We start from the raw sequence: 11,587 nt of genomic DNA on the forward strand, positions 1-11,587 counted from the left end.
ACAGGGGAGGGGGGGTGTTAGTATCTTGTATGCACCATGTACTTGTGTTAGGCTCCGTTTAGCATCAGGGTGGAATATCATAACCTGGTTTGGCTAACCAGCGTTTGCCTATTTTACCGTTTCTTACTTTGTTTAACCAACTTATTATTAATTCCATGGCTAGTTTTCCGCAGCAGAATATAAAATAGGTTCAGCACAGCACAGTTCAACAACCGCAAACTGAGCCTTAAGTGTGTAGCTTATCTGCTTATGAATGAAGATATGATTTGCTTCTGAGTTCTGATTCCAGCAGATAGTTTTTTATATTTACCTCCGAGAATCTGATAGCAAGATGTCATGCTTCTGATTCAGTACGAGCCATATATTTTTTTCCCCTCCCTCCAAATTTTGTAGCATAGTAAACTAGAAGTATGGTACGTATAGCAAGCGAACGAGTAGTCAACTAGTTGCAACTAGTCTATGAGCTGCTACCCAGCATCTAGACTTGACTTGAGTCTTGACTTGTAAACCCCATCGAATGATGTGAGTGAGTTTATCCTACAATTATCTGTACAAATTGCACTATCAATGGAATCATTATGTTGTACTCCCTCTGTAAATAAACTAATATAAGATCGTTTAGGTCACTAAAGTAGTGATCTAAACTATCTTATATTAGTTTACAGAGGGAGTGGAATTCTTAATACATATGCAAAAAAAGCATTATTGCCAGACATTGCTTAGAAGATTTAACTTGTATGGGTCGCAGTTGGTTTGACAAGAATATTGGCAAATCGTTTCAGTATGTCAAGGATTACGGGTGTATCCACAATTTATTTAGAGTTACGTAATAGCCTATTTCTTGTACCATGTCTCTATCTGGTGAAATTCTGAGTCAAAATGTCAAAATGTCAAAATATGGAAGCATATGCTGCGTTGTCAGAAATTCCGAATGATGGTGTAAGTTGTTACACAAAATAACATCTTAAGAACGTTATCCAACATTGAGGACGGCATTAACATAGACATGTAATACTATGGATCACCTCAAAACCAGCATCGAACGGAAGGCGTGCAGCAGTTTCTTTAGCACTACCACTGAAATACCGTCCGGAGCTGAAGTTTACCTGCATGACATCATTAAAAGCTTCCAGCAGTTAATCAACAGGGAGTCAAAGAAAAGCAATTAGACACTAAAATCCAAGGACTTACATCACTAGCATTTACACCAGCGTATATTATTTTAACTAGCGCACTTTGTGGTTCAATGGGCAATCTCAATCGCACACGATCAAGTCTTGTAGCATTGCGGAAATTATGGCTGAGTGTGTGAACAACTCTACAAAATCATAGAGACAATCATTAGTGTTGAGATCTCATATAGTGTGAAAGACGATAACTGACAAAGTATTGCCATTAGGGAATTTTGTAGTGTAGAAACTTAATTGACAAGCAATACAGTGTCGAGATCACATATAGTGTTAATGGTTTTTGGATACTTTTGCTGTTATACCTCTGAGGTCTCATCTATGTTGCTGATAAACAACATATATTTCAGAAACAGACACTCATAACATCTATAAGAAACAGGATAATATTTTGTGAATATCAATCCATTGTTACGCATAACAGAGTATGTAATTATTCAAAAGAAAACTTTGCAATATGTGATTACTGCACAATTCTGATGGTTAGATTTGGTCATTTAATCAGAAGGGAAGTTTTCAGTTTAACTTTCTACGAGTTCCTGAAACTGAATGAGTGGAATTATTCACACAAGTTTTTGTGGGATGTAAAAACTGCATAGGAAGCATCTTGACCAAAGATAACCTGAATGGTAGGGGGTGGAAACGAGATCAACTTGTCATTTTTGTGGGCAGGAGGAAAGCATCAACCACTTGTTTCTGGTGTGCCCTTTGGCTAGGTTTAATTTGGAATATAATCTGGTGTGCATTTGATTTGCCTTGTGTTCCTAGAACTGTGCCTAAATTGAGCAGGACTGGTTGAGTAGGTGGCAAGTGACATTTGCAGAAGAGCCGGTGGTAGAGGCCTGCCAACGAATACAGGCTTGAAGGTTCTCCGTTGCTGCAATGGGGAGAGAGATGCAATGATAGGAATGTTTTTGAGATGTTCCGCAAGAGCATGCGTGGAAGATGAACTTCAGCAAGCTTTTGCTGGAGAGCATCTACTATTTCTCAGTCTTATGTGAGAACTTATGTGAGAACTTATGGTGTGGCTCAGTGGGTTTGAATTGTCAGTTTGCTGTAAGTCATTCGCTCTCTTTAACATTTTCCATTTAGAACTATAACAAACTTCTACCTTTTGGGGGAAAACCCTCTTTTATCGGAGAAATTGGAGATATCATTTCAAACCAAAATTGAGGGTATTTTTGAGTGTCGTCTTTCAAGAAAGCTTGAACCCTCCAATATGACAAATGGAGGTAACAAAATTAGCTATTTGGTCAAGTATTTCTACCAGGCTACTAGCAAGAAAAGAACACTGGAACAGAAATCAGAATATAAGAGATTTTCTTTCAATCCGCAAACCTTGCAACAAAGTAAAATAGTACTCCCTCCGTCTAAAGGATTTCTCTAGAGAGTGCAGACACATAGTTAGAAAATACTGCAAGCTATGAAAATCACGTATCTAAAAGTTATTCATTTCCTGTCTAAGGGATTGATTCAGTGACTTTAAGCATTTTAGGATAGAATCGTACGAGAAAAAAAATGTACTACTGGGGGTTAGAGAGTTGTGTTGTTGTTAACTTGAGAATATTCCAAGTGCTTACAAATATAAATATAACATAGCAGGGCTACTTACATCTTCTCATAAAACTCAGGTGTTTGGATGCTAGGAAATACATTCTTTGTTACTGTTCTTTTTGACTTGGTATAATTCAACAGATATTTTCTTTGTTCCTCTGCTGATGGCCAATATTCCATCCCTCTCCGCTTAGTTATCCAAAGGCAAGCACCAGCTTTGCTCTCATCTTTTATAAGTTCAAATGCGCCTAACCAAAATAGAAGAGGTTCGTTTCAGATAATAATTAAGAGAAAGAGAGAAAACATCATACGAAAGACATAATGCATACCTAGATATGACAGTAAATACCTAAACTTCTAGGTTGCTAAACATGTAGAAATGGTGGGCCGAACCATACTCACCTAGCAAGGATGTTTGACATGGACAAATTGATGCGCTCCAGCAAAGCGATAGCAATATATGCAAATTTACAGTTAAGCTCTTTAGCCTTTTAATGTTTGCAAATTAGCAAACCCCATACCCCATATTTTTGAGATATCATCACTGACATTCCATTCCCACATTCAGTTGGTCATGTTGTCATCAATTGATAAGTGAACAGAACAGACATGAAACATATGTTTAGGACTCACTGGTTCTACAAACAAATAGACCTTCTGGCAGGTGGTATTCCAAACAAAACCAGGTTCTGGTGATTTTCTACTGTCATTTCAACCATCTCTGCGAACCACACAAAGTTTTGGCCAGCCCTAACTCATACAAATTAAGGACAGAAATTTGAAGTTCTTAAGCTTGAAGAGTCAAGTGAGCATGTATTTTATCAATTTATAATAATATACCCATAAATGTATAAATGCCTATGTTAATTTTCATCATTTAGAACATCCCACCTCAAATAAAGATTCGAACAATTCATCGAAGACCAAATAGTAGCATGCGATAACTGTGATGCATACAATATGGAAAAATGCTGAAAGTACATGACATATTTAACTACAGCTTTAAAAGGTGAGATGTAGTATACCATTAACAACTTCCTCCATCTTCAAAAATCCACCAGTTGCATGTACTATTTTTTGATTTATTTGCTCAGCCATATTAGTTTGAACAAACTGCATACCACAAATAACACTAATGAAAGATCATCATGGCCTTTGTCCCTTCCAGCTGTTACTAATGAGATAAAATAATATGCTAATCTGTCTGGAATAGTTAGTTGGATTCTAAATTATACTCCAACCCTTGCAAATTACATCAAATAGTGGACATCCTCAAATTTTCTAAGATGGAATTATCGATAAAATTTGGCATTTGGCCCACTTAGTTGCTTTTGCCATTTAGCTCAACTACATGTCTATGTCAATCTATCTCAGGTAAAGAAAGGAGGATTGTCTAAGAGTGAGATTTCCTGTGTGAATGCTTGGTGCTGAAAGATATTTACCCCTGGTACTTGAGATTGCAATAGCTGCACTATCTGGTTAATCTGGTGACTTTTCAAGTTGATAGGAATTTACGTACTGGATAAAACATTGTGCTCTACTGTACGTCTGTACCATTGTCAAGTTAATATCTTGACAGACTATAAAACCCATCAGCAGATTCCCACAAGATTAGAATGAAAAAAATGCACAGCACTAGCTGAACTAATATGGCAAGCAAACCCAGTATGTGGTAGAAAAATAAATAAATAGACAAATAATTTATACTCCCTCTGTAAACTAATATAAGACGTTTTAGATCATTAGTTTACAGAGGGAGTACATAATAGTATAATAATTGCCACCCATCATGCAATTCGCTAATACCTCAGGGCAGAGCACGTTGACACGAACACCATGGCGTTTCAATGGAGCAAGTGATCGAGTAAACATAACAACACCACCTGCCGAAAATGAAGCTTGAGATCACAAAGTGCACACATGCTTCAAATATATCATCATATGACATAAAGGACTAGAAGTTAATACTAAAACGTGTAGGCAACAGCATGTAACATTCTATATGACCGAAATATGAACTTTTGTACAGGTTATGGTAGCATGTATCTTGAACCATGTAGAAAAACAATCAGCATGAATATAAATTTCAATAAAACCAACATTCATAATTGGAATTCATATGTACTTAGGCCTTGCATCGGCACTGTGATCTGCTGCCAGAGAAAAAAAAGTAGAAGTATACAGGATGGTGTATGAACCTTTTGTCCCAGTATATATGGGATCGGCGAACATGGGATAAAGGCCCGCAGCTGAACCAATATTGATTATGACACCAGGCTTCTTCCGGGATCGCATTATTTGACTCTGGTGAATATATCCAACAGTAAGTTTTGTGCATATGGCATTTGGATGAAGTAGAAACAAGTAACATGTATAACAATAGTTATTATCTTCCGAATTATTCCAAGATAAAAAAAATTCAAAAATCCTCTTCTGGCTCCAAAGGAAACCATAAGAACAGGCCACGTTATGACAAAATCAGTACCACTTAATTTCCTTGAGTAATGGTTAATGGAAACAAATAAAGGGAAACCCAATACTTTCTTCCCTTAAACAACTGGATGAACAGACAATTAAAGCCTATGCAGAACTTCTGGGTTATATTATTTAGTATGTCTAAGTAATAAGAAAGCATAGACAGCACGAGATAGGATATTTGGCTTCCGGGCTCCATGGAGCCCGGACTTTTCTAAAATTCAAAAGCTGACTTTTTTAAGTTAAAAAAAACTGAAAATAAATACACAGGTACTTGGAGATATATACTGCATGTGTATAAAATTTTATTATGAAATGCGTTTTGAAGTGAGCTGTGTAAAAAAAATCATGTACTTTTATAGTGAATGGTACATATGCTACAAACACATGATTTTGTTACTTTTTTGTAGCTCGCATGAAAATGTATTTCACCATGAAATTTACAGAAAAGTAGTATGCATCCATAGGTATGTGTGTATTTTTTTCAGAATTTTTTTAAATCTAGAAATCAGTTTTTCTTTTTCAAAAACCAGGCTCCATGGAGCTCAGGAGCCAAACACAATTTCCATAGACAGCACTCAGTGTTACTGCAAGATTAGCAGATTGAGTTACTGAACAAATAAATATAACAATGTTATTGCAATAGTCAACACTTACTGCAATGCGAGTACCATCAATAACAGCGACAAAGTTCACATTTATGGCATGCCTCCATGTCCTAGTTCCGTCAGATGTATCATAATAAACTAATGTTTTGTTGGCAATTCCAGCACAATTGATGCAGATATCTAGTCCACCATATGTGTCTACATGTTTCGCAAAAGCAGCAGCTAGATCACCTGCATATCAAATCACTGTAACTTCAAATCATGGAAAACCTGAAGAGCAGCAAAATCATGCTGTTATTTAACATTTGAAACCATACGACAAGTAATCCGCATGACAAAACAAATCAGAACACACCAGAATTTTTTTTGTAATGCCTGACGTGCAAAAATAAAAATAAACAAAGCCCTGTTAAAAGAGATTTGATGCTTCTTTACAGCGAACGGAAATAAATACCATATTGATGCATTAGGTATTAAACCTAGATAGTAGAAATACAGCAGAGATGGTTGGTATTTGTTAGCTTTGTTTGGCAGTATTTTCAGCTTGTGCTTAGAAGGCAAAAGACTGAGATTAGATGTAACACCAGACATGCATGATCTCTACAATGGTATGATCTTCATATCACATTTAGAACGTAATGCTTGACAAGTATACTGTATGATTGAAGTGACGCTTGTCTTACCATACTTTGATTTGATGCACTTATTTTTCCAAAAATATTGCATCAACAAACAGTTAAAAAGTAGGTCCTCATGCAAATTAACTGCTCTTTGCTTGCTTCCCCTAAAACAACTCTTACCTTCAATAGAAACATCACACTTGACGAATATGGCAGACGGTACTCCAAGATCTCCATGAAACTTTCTGTTCTCCTTTTGAACTAGCGAAGTGACTTCTCTTCCATTTTGTTCAGAGAAGTCGACCACCGTCACAAATAAACCCTTTTGTGCAAAAGCGATGCAGAGCGCTTTCCCTTCAGAAAATCAAAAAGGAGTTAGCGGTCGATATGTTAATGCAATGCAATCTACTAAAATGATTGCCCTGCACAAAATCAAGTCGATGAGGAAAGGAAGGCAACATATTTCAAAGGTGGGAACATCATTTTGGCATAGTAGCTGACAGGTACCGAATACCGATACTGTACAGGTGCAAGTATAGATTGCCTGCTACCGTGCTAGTATCTTATAACTCTTGAGACATTTCTTGCTGTGTACGGGGGGCCACGGGCACAACAGCAGTACACAATTAGTTCTGTCGGTGTGACGTTCATAGTTCAAGTACACGATAGTAAATTAATCCATTATTGCAGCCGAAGAAGTACAACTGCATGCGTCCCCCGTTCGTTCATTTGTACAGGCACAATGATGTTGCAACTGTTAACCAATGCTTTCCAGGCAGTAACCCATCAGTTCATCACCACCAGATCAAGTACCACCCGGCGTAATTAGCCCACCCCTACCCGGTTCCCGCATCGAGCTCTCACCAACAGGTTACACTAAGCAAACCCGCTACAGCTCACAGGTCAACCCGCAATTAAGCATCCCCCAGCCAGTAGCAAGCGCACTTGGCCACGCAGAACAGCGTGAGGCGCATCAGATCAGAGCCAGAATTTCGGCGAAGACAAACGCCCATGAGCGGACGCGGGGAAGGAAGAGGAAGGGCGCTCCCTTACCGATGCCGGAGGCGCCGCCGGTGACGAGGGCCGACATGCCGGGCTTCAGCTCCATCTCGCCGGCGCGGTGGGGGGAGACCGACCAGCTTCAGGCGAACGAGCGAGAGAAGCACGGAGTGAGACGGGGCGGGACGGGGGAGAGAGGAGTGGGTATGGGCAGCACGGCCGGCCTGCGGAGCTGCCAAGGCGGGAGCTGTCTGCTGGGGGAGACGAAGTCGTCCCGTCCTTCTTCCTCCGTTTGATCTGTTTGGGATTTGGGAGGAGAGAGAGCTCCGATTGGGAAAGTGACGGCAAGCTCCGTGACCGGTGAGGACGCGAATGGGGTGATCCAACGGCGCCACAGGCGAGTTGGGCGTGGCCGGTGATTATTTTTAATTCGGGAACACCAGTATCTTATTTTATTTTATTTTTTATTTTAAAAGATCATCCGGGCCGCGACAGTAAGATTTGCTGCATCAAGCGGTCGAGCGCGTCCCACCATTGCAACACAGGTCTTGTTGCAGAATTATTTCTGCAGCACAGGTGTTGTTGCAGAATTTTTTGCAACAGTTGTTTTGTTGCTTTTTTGCAACTGAGTTTCTGTTGAAATTTTTGTTTTTGCAATCGAGGTCTTGTTGCAGAGACCTGTCGTAGACCATTGCAACACTATATATGTTTTAGAAACATAACTTCTATTGTAAAAGCGCGTTTAACAAGGATGGTATGTGGGCTTTCACTTGGACACGTGTCACGTGATGGTAAGAGTTTCCCTTTGTTTTAAATTGCTTGCCATGCTTCCCTGTCAATCTATTGTATGTTGGTGTTTTTTTTCTCTTTTGAAATGTACTGTATATTGGTGTTTTTTTTCATTTGAAATGTACTGTAACTTGGCGTTGGTGAGGGAAATACTGTTCCAGAAAAAGCAAGGAGGTATGGGGCAGGGATCTTCAATTCTTTAACTTAGCCATGTTAGACTAGTATTAGAGGCTACTAGGCGAATCAAATTGTCTTTGTTGTCTTAAAAGCATCTACAGGCGGCCATTGCAAATCCACTACAGCCGGCTCTTGCAAATTCGGTCCCTTAAACGCCCACGGATACGATTAGGTGTGTCCGCGGACAGTGACCAGTCACATTTTAAATTAGCCGTATCTGAGTCTTTCATATTTTAACCTCTAGATCCACAAAAAACATGCAAAAAAAATCTTACGTACTACTTCCTCCGTTCCTTTATATAAGGTGTATTTGTTTTTTAAAAAGTCAAACAAGCGCAAGTTTGACCATATTTTTAGAGAAATATATCAACATTCACAATATGAAATTTATATCATTTGATCCATCATGAAAAGTGGTTTTATATTTCATCTACTAGGTATTGCAGATGTTGTTATTTTATTCTATAATCTTGGTCAAACATTCAAATGGTTGACTTGCACAGAAACCAATACACCTTATATTCTGGAACGGAGGAAGTACATACTATGTACTACCCTAACTAATCTTCATCGTCGTAGATTTCCACGGCGTCGGTACCGGGCGCCGGGTGGACGGGCGTGTAGGAGGGCTCCGACTCATCCTCCTCCTGCTCGACCTCATCCTTGTAGGCGAGCATCTCCGCCTCCTCTGCTGCCTGCTGCGCCTCCATCTCCTGTCGACGACGGCACCTGGCCTCCGTAGTCGACTCCGAGTGAAGGGAATCAAGGATGGCATGCTGCTCCGCCTGCAGATCCATATCGCCAGCGTCCCCCAAATCCTCCTTCCCTGCTCATCCTCCTCCTCCTCCTCCTCCTCCAACTCCTTCTTCGGATCCACTGCATCTGGAAGGAGCCCCGCGGCGATCGGGGCTTCGCGCCTTGCCCGGATCTGCTCAAGGAGCTCCAGCCGGCGCTCCGGCGTTAGAAATGGGTAGCTCCTCACCCAGCGGCGTGGCGGCATGGCGACTAGGCGAACGGGGAGTGGAAAGTGGCAGCGGCGGCAGACAAGCGGAGGAAAATATGGATGGTAGGGTTTCGGTGCCGGTAGTCGACTTAAATAGCCGGGCTAGGCACTACGCGGCCCGCCAGAGCAGCACCATGCGGCGACATCGGACCACTGGGTTCCCGAGCGATTCCGCGCGGGACCCCGCCGTCAGTCCGACATGGCGGGCGCGCTCGGTCGCTCCATATTTGGGCTGGATATGAGAGGTGCAGTCAGCCCGGGCGTTTGAGGCGCCCGTCTGGGTCAGATTTTTGTGACCGGTCAGTGACCAGACGAGCCGCCTGGGCATTTGAGGCCGGTTTGGGGCGCCCGGTTGTAGATGCTCTAAGAGCAAAAAAATTGATTGTAACCTTTTGAATTGTGAGTTGAAGAAGCTTAGGCTAATCAGAAGCAAGAGGGTCTCTCTCTCGCAAGGCGGCTAGCGAGAAGCCTTCTTTCTCTCAATCTCCGCTAGCGATCCCTTGGATTCGCCTCGCCTCTGCCAGCCGCTCAGCGGTCGGTGGTGGGGAAAGGAATCATGGTATCTGAGCTCTAACTACTCCACATTAGTGTTAGAAAACGTAGCATGCAATTTCAAAAAAAATCCTACGCTCACACAAGATCTATCTAGGAGATGCATAGCAACGAGGGGGAGAGTGTGTCTACGTACCCTCATAGACTGTAAGCGGAAGCGTTTGACAATGCAGTTGATGTAGTCGAACTTCTTCTAGCTCCGACCGATCAAGTATCGAACGTACGGTATCTCCAAGTTCTGCACACGTTCAGCTCGGTGACGTCCCTTGTCTTCTTGATCCAGCAAGGCCTCGAGGTAGTAGATGAGTTCCATCAGCACGATGGTGTGGTGACGGCGATGGTGAAGTGATCCGCGCAGGGCTTCGCCTAAGCACTACGAAGATATGACCGTGGGAGTAAACGGTGGAGGGGGCGCCGCACACGGCTATGCAATAGTCTGGGGTGTGCTAGGGGCGCCCCCACACACATATATATAGGTGGGGGAGGCAGCCAGGGCGCCCCCTAGTGTTGGCCGCCGCCCCCTAGGGGCCCTGCCTTGCCCTGCCCCCCCTTTCCATGTATGCATGAAGGGGAAGGAAAGAGGGGAGGGGTAAGGGAAAGAAGTGGGAATCCTAATCCACACTTTCCTTTCCCTTCCGCACTTTCCTTCTCCTCCTCCTCCTATGGCCTTATAGGGCGCACCAGCCCCTTGTGGGCTGGTGTGTTCCTTCACAAGGCCCATATGGCCCATAGGATTGCCGGGGGTACCCGAAACACCTTTCGATGACCCGATAAGTACCCAATAACCTCTGGAACACTTCCGGTATCCGGATACCATCTTCCTATATATCTATCTATACCTCTCGACCATTTCGAGACTCCTCATCATGTCCGTGATCACATCCGAGACTCCGAACAACATTCGGTCACCAAATCATATAACTCATATAATACTATATCGTCATCGAACGTTAAGCGTGCGGACCCTACGGGTTCGAGAACTATGTAGACATGACCGAGAAACCTCTCGGTTAATAACCAATAGCGGAACATGAATGCTCATATTGGCTCCTACATACTCTACGAAGATCTTTATCGATCGAACCGTTATGACAACATACATTATTCCCTTTATCCATCGGTATGTTACTTTCCCGAGATTCGATCGTCGGTATCTTCATACCTAGTTCAATCTCATTACCGGCAAGTCTCTTTACTCGTTCCATAATACATCATCCTACAACTAACTCATTAGTCACTTTGCCTGCAAGGCTACTCATGATGTGCATTACCGAGAGGGCCCAGAGATACCTCTCCAATACTCGGAGTGACAAATCCTAATCTCGATCTATGGAAACCCAACAAACACCTTCGGAGATACCCGTAGAGCATCTTTATGATCACCCAGTTTTGTTGTGACGTTTGATAGCACACAAGGCATTCCTCCGGTATTCGGGAGTTGCATAATCTCATAGTCGAAGGAATATGTATTTGACATGAAGAAAGCAATAGCAATAAAACTGAACGATCAATATGCTAAGCTAACGGATGGGTCTTGTCCATCACATCATTCTATTAATGATGTGATCCCGTTATCAAATGATAACTCATGTCCATGGTCAGGAAACCTTAACCATCTTTGAC

General features: G+C 42.0%; 1 protein-coding gene across 1 annotated transcript; it reads right to left on the bottom strand.

Moving 5' to 3' along the window:
* Nucleotides 1-1,187: 1,187 nt before the first annotated feature.
* Nucleotides 1,188-7,811, bottom strand: LOC125529839 (prostaglandin reductase-3-like; the record flags this gene model as incomplete). Its single annotated transcript, XM_048694261.1, is given in 8 exon segments — nucleotides 1,188-1,318; nucleotides 2,800-2,989; nucleotides 3,767-3,854; nucleotides 4,548-4,624; nucleotides 4,940-5,045; nucleotides 5,874-6,055; nucleotides 6,625-6,798; nucleotides 7,498-7,811. Coding segments are annotated over 8 exon segments (1,003 nt in total), but the record flags the coding sequence as incomplete, so codon positions are not given.
* Between the last annotated feature and the right edge of the window lie 3,776 nt (nucleotides 7,812-11,587).

Source organism: Triticum urartu, unplaced genomic scaffold, assembly GCF_003073215.2.
Source record: "Triticum urartu cultivar G1812 unplaced genomic scaffold, Tu2.1 TuUngrouped_contig_5893, whole genome shotgun sequence".
NCBI lineage: Eukaryota > Viridiplantae > Streptophyta > Magnoliopsida > Poales > Poaceae > Triticum > Triticum urartu.